We start from the raw sequence: 25090 nt of genomic DNA on the forward strand, positions 1-25090 counted from the left end.
TGTACAATCTGCTTCCTGCTATTTAGGGAGAGCCTAGATCTGTTTCTGAAAAAGAAGCCCACTTTGAATCTTTGCTTTTAAACTGTGTTTTTTAAACATTAAGTCTTTGTCAATCCAAATGCCCAGATATTTGTAGGTGGGAACCCAATCAATGGAAGAACCATCCAATGAATAAATATGTAGCCCATCTGAAACATTCCCGCGAGAACTAGAGAACAACATGTATTTAGTCTTGCCCGCATCAAGTACAAGTTTTAAACTAACCAAGGCTTTCTGTAAGGTATCAAGGTCAGATTGCAGCTCTAACATAGCCTGGTTAACAGTTGGGGCAATGGCATACACAACAGTGTCGTCTGCATACAGATGAATATTACAACTTTAAAAATATGGACCAATATTATTTCTATAAATAGTAAAGAAAACAGGTTCTATTACTCACCCATTCAGTACTATATTATACAGTACAGTATTGAACATGAAATCATGCGTAGGGAGGTATGGCCTGAATCAAAATAGCTCCCATTTTCTAGCTGGACTGGGAATTGAACTGCCTGCCACATACGCTTACCATGATAAATTAGACACAACGGTTTTTCATCAGTTAAACGTAAAGTTGGTGATGAGCAATTTAACAAGATCCTTACAGTACGTGAGTGCTCACTTAGTGGCAATAGCTATGCCAATACACCTAAAAGATCCCCCATTAACTACTCTACTGTATTCTCTAGGCAAACTGGCTAATGTTAATGTTAGCTGTACACATTTGAGTTACACACGAGTTACACACGAGTTAGTGTCGCCATACTTAGTGAAATCCCAGTTACACACAAAATGTTATTTATATATATATATATATAGTGCCAAATAAGGGTTATTTGGCTTGTAACCATAGCGGAACCCTGATTTGGTGCTGTATGGAACCTTTTTTTGAAGGTTCTATAAAGAACCATGCTCATAAGGTTCTAAATGGAACCTGTATGGTGCCAAAAGGAACCCTTTCCTATGGTTTTATAAAGAAACGTTTTCATGGTTCGTTATAGAAAGTTTATGGGGAATGGTTTTATAAAGAACGTTTCTCAGTCTCAAAGGTTCTTTGTAGAACCATACAGGGATTTCTATTCTGATTTAATTGCCATATTATATTTGTAAAATTCCATAGGTTTTATTATTGTGTTTATTATATGGGTCAGTATGGTTCCACATACTGTAGAACCATCACCCTGCCCAAAACATTATTGAGGAACCAAGATTGTTTTAATGTGTACAGGATTTATGCAGTTTCCCTGGTTGGATTTGCATTAAACACAAACTGAGAGCGACCAGAGAGGAGCTGAACACTGCAGCAAAGGAATATGGCAAAATCAAATTTGTATTTGTATTTATTAAGGATCCCCATTAGCTGCTGCCAAGGAATTTACTGACCTGCGATCGCCTAACCTAATCTACAGTATGTAATCTCATTTTATAGATGTGGACCATATTGGAGAGATCCAATAATATTTCTCTAACATATCCATAACATATCCAATAATGTTTGAGCAGGCAGGGTAATAATTGGAAAGGCTGAGATTACTCTATCCACATGCATAAAACTAAATTGAATTTAGGTTCTCTCCCCACGTGGTAATAATGTGCGGTGAATACATAAATGATCTGGCATGGCCCAAGGAGAAAGAGGAGGGGGGGGGATTAAGCCCAAATTAAGAGCAGAGGCTAATTCAAGGCAGTGAATATGAATAGAACAGGGGCTAGGGATGTAACACCCTAACTTCCTCCTCAAAGATTACAGAAGCATTAGGATGACACCAGGCTTCTCTCTGCGTGGTTTTATTACCTTTCTGGTGACGTCTCAAATGATTATTGGAGCCAGGGATTAAATTGGCTTTCCTGCATCGTTAGTCTGAACCCCATACGAGAGGCCATTGTTTAATCATACTGTAATTACAGATTTAAGTCCTCCTGTCGCCACAATCTAATTATCAATCAAACGGGGTGTCACACAATTCAGGCACAGCCTATCAGTTAAACAACTGAGAAGTTATTCAGTTCAACTCACAATAAAGCCCAGAATCAAGACTTCTTCAGAAAATACTATATGTATGATGTACTAAAATGTAACTATCTACGACAATGAACAAAGGCAAAACGACAAGAAAACAGCTCTGACATATCCCTGAGCATCAAGCTAAAATTGCACATCATTATTTTCAAATGTGGACGGAATTGCCAACTCCAAAGCATGGTAAAGCATATCTATTTGAATCCATATGGATGATGTGGCAATAAGTCAAACAGCAGCTAGGATACAAAGAACAATATGTCTGAAACACGCTGTGCTCTGGTTCTACTTCCTTATATGGGTTTGGGAACTGTTTTGTTGATCCTGATACAGTGACAACATGCTGCTAAGCTGTCACTGGCTCTGAAAGCAGCAAGGGGGTGGAAATAGTTGTCATTGACCCTCATTCTAAATGACACGTGTGGATGCTAGTCTGCATATCTGCCAGGGTCTCACTTCAGGCATGAGGAATGTTTGAGCAACCACAACCAGTCACAGAAGTGGCAGAAGGAAACGGGAAGGAAGGAAGGTAGGGAGGTGGAAGTGTGAGAGATGAGGTGAGATTGACGTCTCATTGTGTGGGTAAGTGAGACAGTGCTGTGTCCTTGGCGGATGTTTCCTGATGCCCTTGTGTTCGTATCAGATGGCCAGGCAGACAGACACTGGTAGGCAGCACTGATGCTATTGAGCTCCCTGTCCGTGCTTTGGTGTTGATGTCTCCTCTGTGACAGAGAGCTGTAAGGGTAGTTTACTGCTGCTTTGAATGCCTGACACAACAAAGCCAGCCCACTCTGTGTGGTCGGTCCACACTCTGACTGCGGTTACTCCCAAGATTACTGCAAGCTCATTTTTCTATCTAAAATCCATATTTCATAGTGATAGATATTGCCTCCTGTCAGTCCATGGCTAACATCTTCATAGAAAGTCCATGAGTCGCATCTTCAATGACCAAGATTGTTACCATTTGAGCGTAGCGACAGATGTATTCATCCCTAAAAATCCTGTTACTGTATGATGACAGAATTACACTGAACAAAAAAACAAGGCAACATGCAACAATTTCAAAGATTTTACTGAGTTACAGTTCATATAAGGAAATCAGTCAATTGAAATACATTGATTAGGCCCTATTCTATGGATTTCACATGATTGGGAATACAGATATTTTTTTTGAAGTAGGGGCGTGGATCAGAAAAACCAGTCCGAATCTGGTGTGACCACCATTTGCCTCATGCAGAGCGACACATGTCCTTCGCATAGAGTTGATCAAGCTGTTGATTGTGGCCTGTGGAATGTTGTCCCACTCCTCTTCAATGGCTGTTCGAAGTTAGTGGATATTTTTATTACATTTTTATTTTATTGAACCTTTATTTAACTAGGCAAGCCAATTAAGAACACATTCTTATTTACAATGACGGCCTACCAAAAGGCAAAAGGCCTCCTGTGGGTACGGGGGCCTGGGATTATTATTATTTTTAAATAAATACAATATAAATATAGGACAAAACACACATCACAACAAGAGAGACACAACACTACATAAAGAGAGACCTAAGACAACAACATAACAAGGCAGCAACACATGACAACACAGCATGGTAGCAACACAATATGACAACAACATGGTAGCACAAAAACATGGTACAAACATTATTGGGCAAAGTCAACAGCACAAAGGTCAAGAAGGTATAGACAACAATACATCATACAAAGCAGCCACAACTGTCAGTAAGAGTGTCCATGATTGAGTCTTTGAATGAAGAGATTGAGATAAAACTGTCCAGACTATTGGCGGGAACTGGAACACGCTGTCATACACGCCGATTAAGAGCATCCCAAACATGCTCAGTGGGTGACATGTCTGGTGAGTATGCAGGCCATGGAAGAACCGGGGCATTTTCATTGTGTACAGACCCTTGTGACATGGGGCCATGCATTATCATGCGGAAACATGAGGTGATGGCGGTGGATGAATGGCATGACAACGAGCCTCAGGTTCTCGTCACGGTATCTCTGTGCATTCAAATTGCCATTGATGAATAGCATTTGTGTTTGTTGTCCGTAGCTTATGCCTGCCCATACCATAACCCCACCGTCACCATGGTACACTGTTCACAATGTTGACATCAGCAAACCGCTCGCCGACACGATGCCATACACAGTTGATACCGGGATTAATCCGTGAAGAGCACACTCCTCCAGCGTGCCAGTGGCCATCGAAGGTGAGCATTTGCCACCTGAAGTCGATTATGAAGCTGAACTGCAGTCAGGTCAAGACCCTGGTGAGGACGACGAGCACGCAGATGAGCTTCCCTGAGACGGTTTTTGACAGTTTGTGCGGATATTCTTCGGTTGAGCAAACCCACAGTTTCATCAGCTGTCCAGGTGGCTGGTCTCAGACGATCCCGGAGGTGAAGAAGCGGGATGTGGAGGTATTGGGCTGGCGTGGTTACATGTGGTCTGCGGTTGTGAGGCCGGTTGGACTTACTGCCAAATTCTCTAAAACAACGTTGGCAGCTTATGCAAAAGAAATTAACATTAAATTCGCTGGCGACATCTCTGGTGGACAGTCCTGTGGTCAGCATGCCAATTGCACGCTCCCTCAAAACTTGAGACATCTGTGGCATTGTGTTGTGTGACACAACTGCACATTTTAGAGTGGCCTTTTATTGTCCCCAGCACAAGGTCCACCTGTGTAATGATCATGCTGTTTAATCAGCTTCTTGATATGCCACACCTGTCAGGTGGATGGATTATCTTGGCAAAGTAGAAATGCTCACTAACATGGATGTAAACAAATGTGTCCACCAAATTTGAGAGAAATAAGATTTATTTTGCGTATGGAACATTTCTGGGATCTTTTATTTCAGCTCATGAAACATGGAACCAACACTTTACATGTTGTGTTTATATTTTTGTTGAGTATATAACAAATTAACAAGGAATCAGAAGGGATGGCAGGGAGCACTAATCAATATGAGCGACATCGTTATGAGTGCATGAACATTTCTACATAGATCAACTTAATTTCCTCCAGTTTTGCAGCAGTCCTCTTTGCTAAGCAGCTTATTATCTATATCTTCTGAGCGATCACCTCAGGCTAACAATCAATAATAAAGCAACACTGGCATTATTCAGTGAACGCAGGCCGACAGCTCCAGCTACGTATTGAACAGCATGTTTGGCTCTGCGTTCTCTTTGATCTTGGTGGTATGAATAATAACAGCCTCGTATCACAGTTGTGTTCAAACAATACACTGTTATTTCTTCAAACTTTTCTTCTGTCGAAGCTACAGTGTAGGCTTTAGAGGGTTGTTAGTTACATTTTAGTTCTGGCTTGGAGTTTAGTCTTGAGGGTGTGTCGGGGTTAATTGTTGCAAACCCAAACTGAAAGCAGGGGTCATGTGTAATCACGCCAGCAGATGGACATGCCAGCTCTGAGCTTTGGGGCATGCACAGGGTGAATGACTGGCACCAAACAAATACCCTGTTCTTCTTATTCCCTCTCAGCTGAAAATGTGTTCCTTTCATGTTGGTAGAGCCAGAGACTCATAAATGTGTTTTCATCAAGAAAAAAAAAGTATGCTTTTTTAAATTCAGAAATGCACAACTTCACGTTATTGCGATAGATACGTTCGTTGACAGAGTATTTTGTAATACTATGATATTCAACGTCTATTTAGTCTGTGAATTGTATGCACTTTATAGATGAAGGATGATTAGCCTACGTGCCACCATTTCCATGACTGATCAAACTAATCAGAAAGGGCCTATGAAAGGGATTACAGGATTTAGCTATCACAGTTTAGGATGTTTTAAAGTAACACCACATTCCAAAGCCACCATTGACTCCAGGGCTGAATACATGGCAATTCAGACATGGACCGATGCACACCTAATTATTTTAGGATTTTAATTAAGAGGCCGATCATTAGAGATTCCACTCCTACAGTATGATTAATCACAGTGGACATGTTGGCTGTAATCCCCATCCAGGCATCCAGGTAGCAGTGGCATATTAAAATGGACATAAAAAAAAGAAATGGGGGGGTGCTGCTGCCCTTTCCATTCCTAATACGGTTTCCCTTTTTTTTAACCTTGTGTTGTACCCAGTTCTGGCTAGGATGAAGTCCCGGCAGAGCAGAGCTCCCACTCACCTGCTCTCTAATTGGCTGCGCCATCATTTGGATGTCTGGGCAGAGTTCCATTTGGCTAATGGACACCACCTGCACTGTCATTATTTCAGAATTAACAAAAGTACAGCTAAGCCTGATCCTGGTGGTTGTCCGTTGGAGACTAAAGGCAAGCTGGAATGTAGGCAAATTATGCCATCATCATGTTCCAAGATTACTTTCCCTTAGTTTGGTGAGAAAATGTTGTTCTATCATGGGATGATAAGGCATGAAGGCTGTAAAACTGACATGATTCTGTTGTTTTGTGACATGCCTGATCTGATGTGTTCTTAATAATATCACTCATGTACTGTATGTGTCCCAGCTCGTTCAAAAATAGATCATCTCTTCACACTGACTGACACAGACATATCCTAGCTGTTCATAAAGGCCTTTCTATAGAGGCCATGCAGGATTAAAGAAAGGTCACCAGTAGAAAGAGGATTGATGATGCTCCTGGCCCCTGGCACAGCGGCTTTGTGGCCACAGAGAAAATGTTTGTTGAAGCTGCTGAATGTGCCTTTGTGCTTCTGCTGCAAATAATCTTGTATTGTATCATCTTTGATGCAGCTACTGCAGATTTGCCATTTAGCAAACCCCTACCCTGATACCATTTACAGGCATTGTGAGTGGCTGTGCCGTCAAAGCAGCGTCTTTACCCCCGGCTCCCTTGGCTAAAGGACACAGACTAAAATAAGGTCAGATTATCTTTTCTTGACGTGCTATAAAGCCCCAGAAAAGAGTGCCAGTCCATTGTGAGCCATCTATCTCATCAGGTCTGTCTTCGACCCCCAGCAGCAGAACAGATAGGCACTCAATGAGAAACCATCAGAAGCAGAGAAATAAGCCCTTACACATAGAAAAAAAGGTGCTATCTAGAACCTAAAAGGGTTCTTCGGCTGTCCCCATAGGATAACCTGTTTTAGTTCCAGATATAACTATTTTTGGTTTCAGGTAGAACCCTTTTTTGGTTCCAGGTAGAACCCTATCCACATAACTAACACATGTATGATTCAAATATACATTTTCTCATGTAAGAATCTAGCAAATAGGCATTAAATGAGACATGAGTATTATATTAATGGATAGAATATTTGTTGCTGCAGGTCATTGAGGTTATGAGAAAGCATATAAAGAATAAGTAATCCAGAAATACTTTAAATAAAACACTACTTCCACAATATGGGATACATCATACAGTGTTAAAGTAGTGTATCTGAGGGTTAATTTATGGTCAAATTCTGATGAAGGCTAGAAAAATATGATTCACTCACTCTAGCAAGAAGTGTTTTTGGCTTGCCTTTGGATGGCTCTTTGCCTTAATAAAGTGATACCAACTGGGGAAGGTTTTGATTGCCAATAAGGTCCAAGTGAAATCTGTCTGCACTCCAAAAATGTGTGTCCCCTCTACAAACCTGACATTTACGGAAATTAGCAAAGCTAGCAGGGAATAACATTTTGGACTTTGGAGTTCTACTTTTATTTTTTAACATTGATCCAGGAGTCAATGTTTGCTAATTAGGCTTTCATCCAACCCACAAGGATCCATGATCAAATGAGTATACAGCAACGTGTTTTCCCTATCTATCACAAGGCAAGCAATGGAGAGAAAAAAACACTTGTCCTGTGGGCTTGATATTCAATGTCCGTTGAGTGTCACCAAGCCCCGATGGTGCCATAGTGGTAACATAAATACCGTATAATATCATATTCAACATCATGTATAGCAGGGGTGTCAAATTCATTTTGACCCCGGCGGCCGCATTCGGTCTTCAACGGATCCGGAGGGCTGCACTGAAACTTGGCTATGTTTCCTCACTGTCAAAAATAGCTAAAAAATAGTCCTCTATCCATCCTTTTAAGAATTTTCTATGTTCTCTGACTGTCTAGCTTTCAGTTCAGTGTTTATTAGTGAGCTATACACAGTCAAGAAACTGTATAAATGTTGGTCCATTATCATTTTAACACAGTTTCAAGTTTCAAAGTTAAAAAAAAAACTCAAACCACCCAAAGGCTGGAATGTCCCCCCTCGCGGGCTGGATCCGAGCTGTATGTTTGACACTCCTGATCTATAATACTGTTTTTATACTACTGTTTCACTGTTTTTATATTACTGTTCTACTGTTGTTGTACCACTGTTCTGTTTTTAAACTACTGTACTGTTTTTATACTACTGTTCTAATACTACTGTTCTACTGTTTTTAAACTACTGTTCTACTGTTTTTATACTACTGTTCTACTGTTTTTATACTACTGTTCTACTGTTTTTATACTACTGTTCTACTGTTTTTATACTACTGTTCTACTGTTTTTATACTACTGTTCTACTGTTTTATGCTACTGTTCTAATGTTTTTATACTACTGTTCTACTGTTTTTATATTACTGTTCTACTGTTGTTGTACTACTGTTCTGTTTTTAAACTACTGTACTGTTTTTATACTACTGTTCTAATACTACTGTTCTACTGTTTATATACTACTGTTCTACTGTTTTTATACTACTGTTCTACTGTTTTTATACTACTGTTCTAATGTTTTTATACTACTGTTCTACTGTTTTTATACTACTGTTCTACTGTTTTATGCTACTGTTCTAATGTTTTTATACTACTGTTCTACTGTTTTTATACTACTGTTCTACTGTTTTTATACTACTGTTCTACTGTTTTTATACTACTGTTCCACTGTTTTATGCTACTTTTCTACTGTTTTTATACTACTGTTCTGTTTTTAAACTACTGTACTGTTTTTATACTACTGTTCTAATACTACTGTTCTACTGTTTTTATACTACTGTTCTACTGTTTTTATACTACTGTTCTACTGTTTTATGCTACTGTTCTACTGTTTTTATACTACTGTTCTACTGTTTTATGCTACTGTTCTACTGTTTTTATACTACTGTTCTACTGTTTTATGCTACTGTTCTAATGTTTTTATACTACTGTTCTACTGTTTTTTATTCATACGATAAAGATAGTCATCCCAAAACGTTTAGCACCATCATCCTTTAGCACCGTCACCCTTGTTAGTGCTACTCCTTATTGCCTGCTCTCTCTCTCTATCGGTGGGTGCGTGAGTACTCGTGTTTGCATGTGTGTGCGTGTGTGTGTGTGTCTACGCTTGTGTGTGTGTGTGTGTGTGTCTCAGCTCAGTAAAGCAGCTCATTTGCTAGGTTGGGCTTGGTGAGGGGAGGGAGCAGTGAGATTGGCAGGTATGCACCCAGCCAGCACCAAGACTCCTGATGAGGCTGCCTCATTCACACAGCTCATTTACCATTCTGTGATTACACTTGCAGGACTGGGGAACAGGGAGCCACACACACACACACACACACACACACACATTCCCTTTTCACCCTAGTGACCCTGTGTTGTTTTTTTCCTGTCAAGCACCAAAACAAGCTGACAGCAATTACCACAGAACACAAGCAGTAGCACAGAGTGGCATGGCTGCTGGTGGTTAAGACTCTCACACGGAGCTGCTGTTGCTGTTGTCTCACACTTTATTGCTTTGTGCGTTCAGTATCACTCTGTTTACTGTTGCTTTGTTTATTCCAAGCAGTTAGAGAGGAAACCATGCATGCAGAAATAGTCAGTGAAACGACAAGGTTCAGCAGCGTTAGCCCCGAGGCTTCATGCATGTAACACAATGTGTCTGAGGCCCGCAACAACAACTCATTTAAAATGGCAAAACAATTCAGGTCAGTTTTGCCTTTGAAATTATTAAGCAATTGTATGCCTTCTGCGTCATGATTACTACACATTACTGCATCTTACATGAATTTGAATATCTCCCAGAACATGTATGTGCCAAATTTAAAATGTACAATGTACAATAAAATGTGATTTGATTTGATGTATCCTGCAACCCATGCCCTATCCTGAGGCCCCTTACTGACGTTTAAAAATCCAACAAAAAGTACTTGTCCTTATATCCAGTGAAAAATAGGGGTCTGATTGTGCAGTGCCTTAGTGCTTCAGTTGAAACACCTCCACAACAGCAGCCATTTCAGACTGACAGGCATAACTCTGATGCACTCTGATCTGGAAAGAAAAGCCATCCCTCTGCCTGTCTAGTTTTAATCAACAGATGTGGTCCCTAGAGAGTGCATGGGACCATGACGACCAGCGGGCTAGCACCTGCCATTAACTTTTTATGGCTGCAGGGGCAGTATTGAGTAGCTTGGATGAAAGGGGCACAGAGGTGCCCATAGTAAACTGCCTGCTCCTCAGTCCCAGTTGCTAATATATGCATATTATTATTCATATTGGATAGAAAACACTCTGAAGTTTCTAAACTGTTTGAATGATGTCTGTGAGTATAACATAACTCATATGGCAGGCAAAAACCTGAGAAAAAATCCAAACAGGAAGTGGGAATTCTGAGGCTGGTCGATTTTCAACCAAGATCCCATTGAATTCACAGCGAGATATGGATGTGTTTGCACTTCCTACGTCTTCCACTAGATGTCAACAGTCTGTAGAACCTTGTCTGATGCCTCTACTGTGAATGGGGGCCGAATGAGAGGGGAATTAGTCAGGTCTGCCATAACCTGACCATGCTTTGACCTTGCGCGTTCACATGAGAGGGAGCTCTGTTCCATCGCTCATCTGAAGTCAATGTAATTCTCTGGTTGGAACGTTATTCAAGATTTATGTTAAAAACATTCTAAAGATTGATTCAATACATTGTTTGACATGTTTCTACTGACTGTTACGGAACTTTTGGACATTTCGTCAGCTTTTAGTGAACGCGCTTCCTGACGTTGGATTTGTTTACCAAACACGCTAACAAAAATAGCTATTTGGACATAAATGATGGACATAACCGAACAAAACAAAAGTGGGAGTCCTGGGAGTGCATTCCGACGAAGATCAGCAAAGGTATGTGAAGATTTATAATGCTTTTTATGAGTTTTGTTGACTGCACAATTTGGCAGGTAACTGTATGGCTTGCTTTTGTGGCTGAATGCTGTTTTCAGATTATTGAATATTGTGTTTTGCCATAAAGCTTTTTGAAATCTGACACAGCGGTTGCATTAAGAACAAGTGTATCTTTAATTCTATGTAAAACATGTATCTTTCATCAAAGTTTATGATGAGTATTTCTGTTATTTGACGTGGCTCTCTGCAATTTCTCCTGATATTTTGGAGGCATTTCTGAACATGGCGCCAATGTAAACTAAGGTTTTTGGATATAAATATGAACTTAATCGAACAAAACATATATGTATTGTGTAACATGAAGTCCTATGAGTGTCATCTGATGAAGATCATCAAAGGTTAGCGATTCATTTTATCTCTATTTCTGCTTTTTGTGACTCCTGTCTTTGGCTGGAAAAATGACTGTGTTTGTCTGTGATTTTGCGGGGACCTAACATAATCGTTTGTGGTGCTTTTGCTGAAAAGCCTATTTGAAATCGGACACTTTGGTGGGATTAACAACAAGAATACCTTTAAAATGGTATTAGATACATGTATGTTTGAGGAATTTTAATTATGAGATTTCTGTTGTTTGAATTTGGCGCCCTGCACTTTCACTGGCTGTTGTCATATCGATCCCGTTAACGGGATTGCAGCCATAAGACGTTTTCAAGTTGGAATCTGTAGCGGTGAAAATGCCACGTCCGTTTGCCATATTAAAACAACAGACATTACTTTTTTTTTAAAACACTGCTTTTTTTTCTCCATCTGACATCATTGCATGATGTGCAATGAGCAGGGGAGAGTGGGGTACTGTATATTGAGCCCCTCTCGTTTCTAGGAAACCATACAAAATCAATAGTTTGACCATATATTTAGGAAGAGGTCATCATTTCATAGAGTCTGTGAAGGAAGAAACCACATGGAAAAAGTATTACGCAAGTTACGTCAAAAAAACTGCTTTTCACCAAGTGAGATTCATGTATTGTGTTAGTGGTTTCATGATGCTTGTATCTAAACCAAAGTAGATAATTTTAAGATTGTTCTATACATCATTTGGGGTCTTTATTAGCTTCAATTATAGGTCCTAAACTTAGCATGAAAGTGCATTCTTGTGGCTGTGTGGGCTAATATAGTCGAGATGTTTGGCTTGGGTTATGTTGAGCCAATGGTTGAGCCAATGGCAAGTTAAGCAAGGCATTATCGCTGGGATATGATGTAACAACAGGGCCTGGCCTATGTTAAAAGTGTTTTAAAAAGTACAAAGCGTTTGTTAGGTGTTAAGCCTGTGTTAAAAGATGCTACGAATATTAAAAGACAAAAAAAGGGACTGTGAATGTGTTGAATTGTTTTTGGGAAATAAAGATAGACATGGTTTTAAAAAGGTAGTAGTACTATTTAATTCAGTACAGACATTTGTTGGCCGCTTAATTTACCCTGTCCCACGGCTCAATTTACCCCATACCCAGAATAAGTTGTGCCAAGAGACAACTTTTTTTGGGAGAAGCTGGGTTTTCACAACTGTAATGTTTACATGAATTCTGATTATTTCCAGGGATACATAACATCCTGAAATATATGTCATGTCTTTGTTAGAAATAATACTATATTTCCCTTGACGGAGTGATGCTGAACGTAAAAACTATCTCACCTTTAAAGACAGACTCAACCATCTTTCCCTTAATGCGGATCTCAGCTTTAAAGTCAGACGCAGGGTGCATCTGAAATTGCACCCTATACCCTATATAGTGCACTACTTTTGACCAGGATCCACTGGGTTCTGGTCAAAAGTATTGGACTATGAGGGAATAGGGTCCCATTTAGGACGCAGCCGAGAAGCCTATCCGCATGCCTCAGCCCTGCTGTGTTTGCTATGTTTGTCATTGTGCCGACATTCCACAGAGGACTGGAGAGTAAATCATTTAAGAAAAAATGTGATATCCATTGAATTATGTTTTATTAGTCGTATGTTAGGCTCTACACCACAGAAAATAAGAAATTAATCAATGTCTTTGTTCCCAATTGGTCAGAAGGAAATGGCACCAATTTCTAACCAGTTTCATCTTCTTTCCGTCAGATTCTTCTCTTTGCTCAAGCTGTGATGTTGGGCGCTTATCACTGAGCCTTTGTTGAACAGTTTTAGTAATTAGAGATTAAATACTACACTCTTGGAAAAAAACGGTTTGAAAAGGGTTCTTCGGCTGTCCCCTTTTAGATTCTAGATAGAAACTTTTTTTGTAAGAGTGTATAAGCAGACTGAAAGGTTTTTTATTCTTCTAACAGGCTGTACTATTCAGAAGACACAAACAGTCAAAATATGGCTAGAAATAACAATGGTATCAAAAGGAATGGTCATTTAAGTTCACACAACAAAATGACCATCTGTAGAGTCTATACTTCATCTGTGTTTTCAAAACAACACTTATTTGTCTCTACTTCACTCAACCTTTTCCATGTTGTCAGTACACCCTCTCATCTTACAGCTACACTACCATTCAAAGTTCGGGGTCACTTAGAAATGTCCTTGTTTTTGAAAGAAAAGCACCTTTTTTGTCCATTAAAATAACATCAAATTGATCAGAAACACAGTGTACACATTGCTAATGTTGTAAATGACTATTGTAGATGGAAACGGTTGTTTTTTTATGGAATATCTACATAGGCGTACAGAGGCCCATTATCAGCAACCATCACTCCTGTGTTCCAATGGCACGTTCTGTTAGCTAATCCAAGTTCATCATTTTAAAAGGCTAATTGATCATTAGAAAACCCTTTTGCAATTATGTTAGCACAGCTAAAAACTGTAGTTCTGATTAAAGAAACAATAAAACTGGCCTTCTTTAGACTAGTTGAGTATCTGGAGCATCAGCATTTGTGGGTTCGATTACAGGCTCAAAATGGCCAGAAACAAAGAAACTTCTTCTGAAACTCGTCAGTCTATTCTTGTTCTGAGTAATGAAGGCTATTCCATGCGAGAAACTGACAAGAAACTGAAGATATCGTACAACACTGTGTACTACTCCCTTCACAGAACAGCACAAACGGTCTCTAACCAGAATAGAAAGAGGAGTGGGAGGCCCCGGTGCACAACTGAGCAAGAGGACAAGTACATTAGAATGTCTAGTTTGATAAACAGACGCCTCACAAGTCCTCAACTGGCAGCTTCATTAAATAGTACCCGCAAAACTCCAGTCTCAACGTCAACAGTGAAGAGCCGACTCCAGGATGCTGGCCTTCTAGGCAGAGTTCCTCTGTGTGTGTTCTTTTGCCCCTCTTAAAAAGTTATTTTTATTTGCCAGTCTGAGATATGGCTTTTTGTTTGCAACTCTTCCTAGAAGGCCCACATCCTGGAATCACCTCTTCACTGTTGACGTTGTTTTACAGGTACTATTTAATGAAGCTGCCAGTTGAGGACTTGTGAGGTGTCTATTTCTCAAACTAGAGTTTCAGTTTCAGAAGAAAGTTTCTTTGTTTCTGCCCATTTTGAGCCTGTAATCGAACCCACAAATGCTGATGTTCCAGATACTCAACTGGTCTAAAGAAGGACAGTTTTATTGCTTCTTTAAATCAGGACAACGGTTTTCAGCTGTGCTAACATAATTGCAAAAGTGTTTTCAAATTTATAATTAGCCTTTTAAAATGATAAACTTGGATTAGCTAACACAACGTGCCATTGGAACACAGGAGTGATGGTTGCTTATAATGGGCTTATGTATGCCTATGTAGATATTCCATTAAAAATCAGCTGTACATTCTAACTCCTATCATCAGCTACTCTGCTGCCCATGATATTCTTACTCTGGTATTATTCAAGTATTCTATGTATTTGGTTGCTTTTAGCCTAAGTAGTGCTCCATGTACAACATCCTCCTCCTCCTTCTGCCTTTAAAGGACAGGCAACCATGAAAATAAGATAGGCCTCCCCAGAGGAGCTGCCCTGTTTCCATAGCTTAAAATACCACATTTATATCACAACCTTACAGCTGCTCTTCATTTGTTCCCCCTCCCTGGGCTGAGCTGAGCGATGATAAAGCCTAGCCTGCTCCCTGCTCTTTGCTCTGCGTCAGGCCCTGGCTGAGGCTCTCTGCTATTTAGGGAAAGCACTCACTCTGATTCCTGGACTGGAGAGGATGGAGGGGATGCAAGTGTAATAACTCTACGATGGCCATATATCAACGCTAGGCTTCAATTTGTGTATTCTACCGAAAGGGAGGACCTAACAGGTCCAAACAAGTAGCAGATTCAGGCCATAAACACACTGATTGCTCATACAGGTGTAGGATTTTAATGTGACCTATATTGTCACAGCAAAATAATCCTGCAGCAGCAGGATTTGAAAGTTTAGTCTATGATGTTGCTTGATTGGTGGTTAGGCTATTAGCTGGCCAAAAGTAGGCTACATAAAAAGTGCAATACTGTTAATGTAACCGTGTGTTAGTGTGGGTTTTCAGTGAATTTATGTAAATCACAAAGCTCATCTGCATTTCTGGCGATGCAGGAGAATTCTCAACAACAAAAGAGCATTCAAATTAAGATCCTACACCTGTATATTCCTGGACAAACAAGACACTAAAGGACCAGAGAATCACCCGGCCTGGACAGCTCCATTTAACACACTCATATGTCACATCCATTAAATCAACGGTTATGACGCAGGGAATAAAGTATAGTGTTGTTTGTCTGTTTCAATGATTTTCTCCAAGTTAATTGTTGTTTGGCTTTGAATGGAAGAAGATGGGAATCCATTTGGAAACCATGAAGGTTGTGCTAAATGGGTTGCACATTTAGGATATAACAGGCTCTATGAAAGGTTTTTCTGGGTGCACAAGTTGATCAAATAAGAGAAAAAATGTACAAAAACTTACAGCTCGAAGAGTTGAAGATTCTGGAAGAGTTGCCATGATAATGTCGTCAGAGGATTCTTCGATAAGTTTCTGTAGAAGAGAGGGAGAGAGAGAAAACACATGAGAGGGATAAATGTATTAGTGCTGGACTATGTGGCTGAGGCGGATGAAGAAAACAGCAGCAGAGAAAACACAAAGCACAAACCAAAGAAACACGAAAAATCCTGAGAGAATAAGTGGTGCTGGAGGGAACGGAGCAGCCTTGACAATCCAATAAAGACAGACTTGGTCATTTTCAAGACAACAAATTAAATAGAGACACCGAGGGCCTGAGGCCTTCAAATCCAATACAAAGGAGGTGAGATAAGGCATGTAACCACCAGAGCACCGCTCTAAGGTGTTAAACCCTGAAATGGAGGCATTCTTGTAGAGCGAGAGTGAGTGGTCCACCAAAAGATCTGTATGTATTCTGGAGAGCTGATAACATATTTATATTTACATTTTTGTCATTTAACAGACACTCTTATCCAGAGCAACTTCCAATACGAAAAGGCATGCGCTTCCAGAAGTGAAAAATGGTAGGCTACAGTATGAAGTACGAGGTTGTGCTCAAGATCAACGCAATGATGTGAAAATATTGCACCATCAAACTAACACAGTGAAATGCTCACTAGGGACCAGCTACCCAAGCCCTCTCCAACCCAGACCCATCTCTGTGAAGAGACGGTGAGCACCAGGGGGGTTGAATCACTAATAGTAGAGCCAGGCGAACAGCCACTCATTATCAATATTCATTGAATACTTCAGATCACTTAATACCCTAACACTGCCCTGGTTACATCCTAGCAGGCCTGCTTGACAGATAATCAATGCATTCCACTGCAGTCTTACCACTCATCTGGCCCTGGGGAGCTGGGGACTGCTGCTTCTCTGGCTGCCTGTCCCTGACCTGTTCCCTCTGCTGCCTTGCTCTGCAGCACCACGGACAGGGAGAGAGTACACTACACACACACCTCTCGGTAGCCTCTCTATACAGAACCACAGACAGCACAAGACCAGATCAATGGGCAGCATCTATGGGCAGCATAACTACACATATCTCTTAGTGCTGTCAATAGTCCACATTGCTGTACAATATTCACTGCATACTGTTACCTGCTCCTCTCTACTACAGGACCATGGACAGCGCCAGTATTCAAACACAGCCCATTGCCTGTTCTTACTTCAGCACCATGGATAGAGGCATACAGTAGGATGGGCAGTTCAGGCTATTTTCTCAAATATAAAGATGAAATCACTCTACTGTACAGTAAATCCTTCCCTATCTCAGACCTGGCGGTAGGTAGCATAGGCTCAGTATCCCACATTACGGGTAAGAAGCCGGCCTCAGTTGGTCAGGCACAGGAGGCTCTTCAGCGGCCACTGTGACTAATTCAGCTTGAGGATTTCGGAGAGTCAAATTGCCCAGCTGAGGGCTGGTTGCCTGTTCCCCCACACTACAGTCCAATTCCTATCACACCCTCTTCTCCCTGCAGTGTGCACTCATTCACTCACTTTCAAGGATTTCAAATCGTTGGGTCGGGGTAGACAGAGTCTGTAATTGTTTTTTTTTTATACCTCAATCATTGAGAGGAAAGGGGGGAAATCTTACCGTTCATACCATTCTTTATCATTACTATACATGTTATGGCGTAGTTGATTCATGGGTAGTCTATGTTGTTTACGTGTTTTGTGTTTCAAAGGAAAAGGTCTGTCCAGGTTGATTGCATCAAATGAAACAAAATTGTTCCTTTCATTTCAGGAAACATTACCGCGATGCTTAATGTGCTTCCTCGGCAAGTACCTCATTTGGTGGTTGGGTGCATTGGGATCCCATAGGCCAGTGGTTCCCAACCCTTCTTCGGTTACTGTACCACCAATTGAATTTTGCTCTGCCCGGAGTACCCCTGAAATACCCCCTCATGTGCATTTTACCGGCAGGCCTGTGGTCTAATATGTCTTCTCTGACTAGGTATCCCCCTTTCCCTAGTACCCCTGGTTGGGAACTACTGCCCTAGACTAACCCTACTAAACACCGATGCGCTGCTGCACATGCCTGTTTCCGTGGCAACGAAAAAACCAAAGAGGCGCCTGCCACCGCTCATGATTTTACCTTGCATTTTCTGTGACACAGAGGGAACAGAACCCTACACAGAGCTGTACGTCTTTTTTTAGAGGACCTGCGACCACCATAACAGAGACAAAGTGTGTGACCTGGCATTACAGCAGCCGCTTCGAGCCAAGTCTCCAGAGACAATGGTAACTAATCCCCTAGCTAGCTGAAGGATTAGGAGCCAGGAGGACTGCACCACCAAGACGCCAGGAGGACTCAGGATGCTACTAGCATCTTCCATAACACTCTATGTGCACCTCTGGCCCCTGGCATTCTAATCACCTCATTAAATTGATAATGAGATTATTAAAGCTGCATCCATTGGGACTAGCAGGGGCTGTATGGTTTATTTCTACATGTTATTATTCTTGGCACACAAAGGAGTTCATCTGGACACTGTGTATTAAGAGCCCAGTCCTAGGAAAATAACATGTAGCCAGAGCCAGAGCTAACTGAGCCGGCAAAAAGGCTGTCTGTCTGTCCATCTGTCTATCAAGCCTGTCCCCCTGAGGACGGGGACACGCTAATGAGAAATGGGAACTCTACACAAAGACTGCCCTCAGAAGGACAAATATAGACACTGGAATTAGATACAAGTATACTGTAGGAGGAAAAAGCTAGTGTTTCTAAGAAAGTATGCCCATGAAGATGGCCTGTTGACAAAGGATTTTTTTCTGGCTGCTAGACAACAGAGTATTAGTAGTGATTAGTAATGGTTTCTGCAGTTGTTGACCTGCCCTTTGCAGCATCAAAAGATGATGCTCCCCAGTCGAACAGTCACCTTCCATCTGTGTAACAGTGATAAAGAGATAATGGCATCACATGGGAATGGAACTATGATGTGAGCTGCAGCCTTTCAGAGGAAAAAAACAAATAAATTCACACCATTAGTCTAAAAATGGAACACAATAACGGAATTTTGTAGGAAACCTCTCTTGGCTCACAAATAATCCCTTTCAGATTGTCACACAGACAGAATCAATTACTGGAATGGTTTAGGGAGAGCTGCATACTGGAGCAGAGGAAGAGCAGGAGGCCTCTGGAAGAACTCGTGTTGTTTAGACACAGTATCTTCTGCATACAGGGCCGGCCCCAGGCATAAGCAAAATATATATTTTTAAATGTATTATTATTATTTTTATTTATTCTTTATTTAACTAGGCAAGTCAGTTAAGAACAAATTCCTATTTACAATGACGGCTTACCCCGGCCAAACCAGGACAACACTGGGCCAATTGTGCGCCGCCATATGGGACTCCCAATCACGGCCGGATGTGATACAGCCTGGGTTCAAACCAGGGACTGTAGTGACGCCTCTTGCACTGAGATGCAGTGCCTTAGACCGCTGCGCCACTCGGGAGGCCGTATGCACTTTTTTTTAGGAACTCAGTCAGGTATAGTAGAATACACAAGTTCCAATTCTGACATTTGGTTGTGCATCAGCAGTTTTTATTTTCTTGTCAGTCACTCAATAAGCTGTATCAGCTAACAATTTTATTATTGGTAAGTTAGTCTAACCAGCTATCTAAACTTGTAGTAATCATGGCCGAATACCCACCGAGCATGCAGGGCACATGCCCAGGGGCCCCCTAACTTCCAGGGGGCCCCCATTGGTTTTGTTAGTCACTCTCACTCAGATATCATATTAACATGGCATAAGTCATGGCAAAATGTGTAGAATTGCTGGAAATTATCTGTTAAACTGCAAATTTGTTCTCTCTGTTCAATGGCAAAATTAATAGAATTGCATGAAATGTGTTGTAAAATTGCAAAATGTTCTTTCCTCCCCATGGCAAAACGTGTAGAATTGTAAAGACATTCCTTGAAACTGCAACATTTTCGATACGCCCTATGGCAAAATGTGTTGAATTGAAGGAAATTAACTTTAAAAAAAAGTTCTCTCCACAGTTAAGAGGTGGGACACTAAAAGGTGGGGGGCCCCCCAACCAAACCTCGCTTAGGGCCCCCAAAAGGCTAGAGCCAGCCCTGAATGCATCAGTGCACTATATGTTGGCATGAATATGCATGGGTGTGTAATCATGCATAGATGCGTGCAATGACCATATGAGCATGTGTGTGTGTATATTATGTGCAAGGCATTCAGACTGTCACTCTACTTGTGTCCTTGTGGGCAAGCGGTCGTATCTGTAGCGTATCTGTACAATTATGATGTAGCCATGAGCCTGAATGTGTTCTGTGTTAGACGGAGAGTGCTGTGTGAGTGGTGTTGGAGGGTTAGAAGGGTGAAGGAGCCTGTCGATGTGGATTACGAACCCTATTAACATAAAGAGGGAAGAATTATTAAGTACTTATGAAGGCTTCATTACCTCATAACCAGGCATTGCACCCAAAGCACATGGGAACTTTTTTTCCTCATGCTTTTCCTCTGTTCCTCAGCCAGTGTATTGTGTTAGGCTCATTGAATCAGAGAATTGATCATAAGAGAGAGATCAAGGAGAGAGCAGTCAAAGCCCCAATGCAATTATCACTCTGAACAACATTGAGGTCAGGGGCAGATGCTTCCGCTGTAACACCTTCCCAAGGTGCCTTGCAGGCCTGGGAGTGGGCTTTCCCTCGGTGGGTGAGGGGTAGGGGAGATGGATGAAGGCAACAACACCTCTCCCATTATTAAGACCTGCCTCCCCGTCACTAGGCCTGCCTCCCTACACCACTAGACCACCACCCGTCTGCATGCAAGAACGGAAGTGTCCTTTTCAAAGGTCATTCTTCGTTACAGTCATGAGAAATGTCAGCTAAAATTGGATTTGGGAAGAGAAGGCAATAAGAAATAAATATATAAATCAAATCAGACATCAAATGTGACGCCTTGCCCCAAACACACAGGAGTAGACATGTTGTTATTAAAAGTTAGAAAGACTAACAGGTGGAAATGAATCATGGAAGAAGGTCACAGGCTAAGCAGACAGAGCCTTCCTCTTCAGAGCCAATACGATCCTTCTGACATTTGATAATGCTCTTCACACGCCTCATAGACATCAGCAGGGTTATTTATAGCAGAGGTATAAATTTGCTTGTCAATTAACACAGTTCAGAGCTGATTATAATTTCCCCTGCAGAGCTGCTGTATACTATGCATATCTTAAGGCGGGTAAATTTACATTGAGTGAGGGTGGAAAAGGTTAAAAGGTTATTCTTCTGATCCGTTTCCTACATGTATAGCATGTACAGTAAATCACATTTAATAAGGTATGCTATTCATGATATTCACAGACATTTGCATATGTGTGTCATGGGACACCACAGAATGCTGATGAGTGGGTCTTTCTGATTGGCTCCAGCAGGGGGTTAGGGGACTCTGGGGCTACAGCCCCTCATCTATAATGCAGGTGAAGAAGTCAACGGGAGAACTAGGGCCCATTGTTAATAACATGGCAATTATACATAGCCTGCAGTTAGATACTGCATACAGTAGGACTGATTCTTCAATTTTGTATCTCCCAGTAGTCTCAAGCCAAAGGCAGTCCCTTAGATCTGCAGATGGGACTGGGTGCAGTTAGAATGACACCAAAGCATTGACCATCTCAGAAGATGGCATATATTACTGTTTGTCACACACAGGTGTGAGACCTTAGCAGGTTAGCATGGGGCAATGTGGCCATAACTGACATGAACTGACTTGGGCCGGATGACACCTTTAAGGAGATGCATCCTATCAGTATTACGGCACCTGTGGATGACAAACAGCTAGGCCTATGCGTTATAGTGGAAGCAATGAAACAATTAACACAGAACATGATTAGGCAGCTTTAAAATGCGTAGATACTACCGAAAACAACCACATTACTAAAATGAAATGGTCATAAATAATTTTGCATTCTAACATATTTGGAGGTATAAAAAGTGTAATTGAAGTAAGACAGGGTTTCCCAAACTCGGTCCTGCCCCCCAATGTGTTATTTGAATCAGCTGTGTTGCTAGGGCAAGTTTGGGAAAGCGAGTTTGGGAAACCCTGACATAGGAGACCAGATTAGGTCTACCTGTGAAAACACCTCACAGATGGAAGATAACAACCCTGAGCCTCGTGCTATGATGGGTTTATCTTTTAACAAAATTGCCAGGTGCCAGAAACTCCTGCAAATCAACTGAAAAAGTTGCTCAATATTTATTGAAATGACAGAAGTGAAAAAGAGATTGGTTTTATACACAAGACACTCTCACTCAATTCAAAGCTGCCCCGACAGAATATATATATTTTTGTATAACAAGAACACCAATCTCTTGAATCCCTGTACACACCCATTTATAATATCTCACACCGCATAATCAGGATAACCACAGGGGGTTGCCTATTACTGTTTCCTGCACCCAGATATCAATTCCTCTCTGCCACCCATACCATGGAAAGACAAAATTAATGTGACTGAAAGAAATCTCTTTAAAATTCATGTCGGTTTGCTTCAAAAGCTTCCGAAAAGTCCCCATGTATGACACGCATCTACACAAAAGCTTGAATTAAATACGGTCTTTATGTCTCAAAGAAATATTGTTTTCATCAAACACATGCACACTATATACAAGCCTGGGTATATCATTCCAACTCAAATAGAATGGGGGAATGAAAGCATACATATTGCCATATAAGGCTAGATGCCAATGTTTATTTGGAAGCCGTAACGCAAGGTCACATTTCTCAGGGCGTATTTCTACCCAGTCACTCAGGTGAGCTATTCAAATGCCTGATCTCTGCAATGTGTCGCTCCATTTACTTTGTTGATATTGCTTTATGCGTATGGATATGCCTGTCTGCCTCAAACATCTATCAGTAACTCTTGGATTCTCAACTGTCCTAGATACTGAGGTTACGCTTTAAATGTAAATTCAGCTATTGCCTCTCCAACTGCTGCCCTGCTCACCCCAGAAAATATACAACTAAACTGAGAAAGTGTAACATTGGGGATGGTTCGGGGAACTAAGACCAGAATTTAAAGATACTGCATCTCAGTATCTACATTTTCATATATTATACAACCAATGGGGTGCTTTTGTGTGGTTGTTTTCAAAGATTATGTTTTTGTTGCGTTATCTTATCAAGGCAAAAGATCATTTCCCAAAACATTATCACAGCTACAACTGAACCATCCAAATGTGATAAGATCAGAGATAGCAAGATAGTGATTTTTCCTGAGGTATCATTAATGCATCAGGTGCTTTCTGCACTGCAGTTCTAATTTCTTCACTCTTTAATGACCACTTCAGCTCTTAATGGAATGGTTATTGTTCCTTTCCTTTAAATTCTAAAAGTTCTGGATTTTCTGCATCCTCACTGTGACTTATGACAAAGTATTAGATTGAGACACAATGTGTAGGGGAGAATTTAGCTTCTTTTTTTCCCAGCATCACTCCATCAAGAGAAATATAGTATTCTTTCTAACAAAGATATCTAGATATATTTCAGGACGTTGTGTATCCCTGAAAATGATCTTACCCCGGGTATGGGGTAAGTTGAGTCACGGGACAGGGTAAGTGAAGCCGCCTTAAAATTTCTGTACTGAATGAAATATTACCACTAACCTTTTAAAACCATGTCTGTCTTTATTTCCCAAACACAATTCAACACAATCACAATAACTTTTTTGTCTTTCAATTAATAAACATTGTACTTTTTTATTATACTTTTAACACAGGCCAGGCCCTGTTGTTACCTCATATCCAAGTGATAGTGCCTTGCATTACGCCTGGGAAGAAAACACATACATTTGCTAAACTTTCCATTGGCTCAACCATAGGCTCAACTTACCTCAAGGAAAACATTTTCACTATATTAGCCCACACAGCTACAAGGATGCACTTTCATGCTAAGTTTAGGACCTCATATTGAAGCTAATAAAGACCCCAACTGATGTATAGAACAATCTTAAAATCATCTACTTTGGTTTAGATGCAAGCATCATGAAACCTCAAACACAATAAATTAATTTGACTTTGTGAAAATACATTTTTGGGGGATCTAACTTTCTTACCACTATTTCCATATGGTTTATTCCTTCACAGACTCAATGAAATGATGACCTCTTCCTAAATATATGGTCACATGATTCATGTTGTGTATGGTTTCCTAGAAACAAGGGTGGCTCAATTTACTCTTTGGCTCAACTTACCCCCCTCTCCCCTATTGATCATAGCTACTCTGTCCAGATTGGATATAATAAGGTATGAAGGCTGTTTTGATGATGGAGCAGTAATAAAGGAATCACTATTGAAGCACATACAAACATTTAGGCCCTAAGTCTAGGAGGTGTATACATGTAGCTGTTTTTGTCTCAGAGATAATGATCTTCAACACTCCTCCTACACACCATGGTGATAAAAACACATGTGTGTTCCCCTTATTGACTGGCTGGCCCCTAAACATCCTTTGTAAAGGGCATAATCTATGTAGCATTGGGTCTGGTTTAAATGTGTAGGGCAGTCAGGGTTGTCAACATCCTTTACTAGAGTCTCGGAGCCAAAGAGACTACGTCAGGCGGTGTCCATCATCCTGACTGTTTCATTATTTACTGGCCAGTGTCCTGATAGTGGAGTTCCCAGAGGGCCAATGCTGTGCTATTATATGGGGCAGCCCTGTGCTGTCCCAACCCTCCCCAGAGAGACACACAGCGCTGTGATCTCAGGACACTCCGGGCCTCACACAGATGAATAACTCAGTGTCTTCGAAGAAGGACCACCAAAAAAGAAAATGTATCCTTTGCCACCCCCCTCCCTCCCTCCCTGTCTACCCCGTACCTCCCCCATGTTTCCCAGCATGCAGTGTGATTCTGTGAAGGTGGCTGTCACCCATCGCCGGTGCTCTTCCTGTCTTCTTGAAAGACCGTGAACCAGCGGACCCCAAGACGTGGGAAAAGAGAAAAGCTGCCTTGCCTTTGCTTAGTGGGGAAGTATTAATCAGACCAAATATGTATTAGCTTCCCTGCGCTCT

At 41.1% G+C, this 25090-nt stretch overlaps 1 protein-coding gene across 3 annotated transcripts in view; it reads right to left on the reverse strand.

Moving 5' to 3' along the window:
* ntrk3a (neurotrophic tyrosine kinase, receptor, type 3a) overlaps positions 1-25090 on the reverse strand; it is a 240888-nt gene that overhangs the window by 131365 nt on the left and 84433 nt on the right. For all 3 annotated transcript variants that reach the window (XM_039018080.1, XM_039018077.1, XM_039018079.1), the window contains exon 4: positions 16023-16091. In XM_039018080.1, the coding sequence (XP_038874008.1) occupies positions 16023-16091 (69 nt within the window). The remainder of the gene's footprint in view (positions 1-16022; positions 16092-25090) is intronic.

Source organism: Salvelinus namaycush, chromosome 21 (genome assembly GCF_016432855.1).
Source record: "Salvelinus namaycush isolate Seneca chromosome 21, SaNama_1.0, whole genome shotgun sequence".
Lineage (NCBI taxonomy): Eukaryota > Metazoa > Chordata > Actinopteri > Salmoniformes > Salmonidae > Salvelinus > Salvelinus namaycush.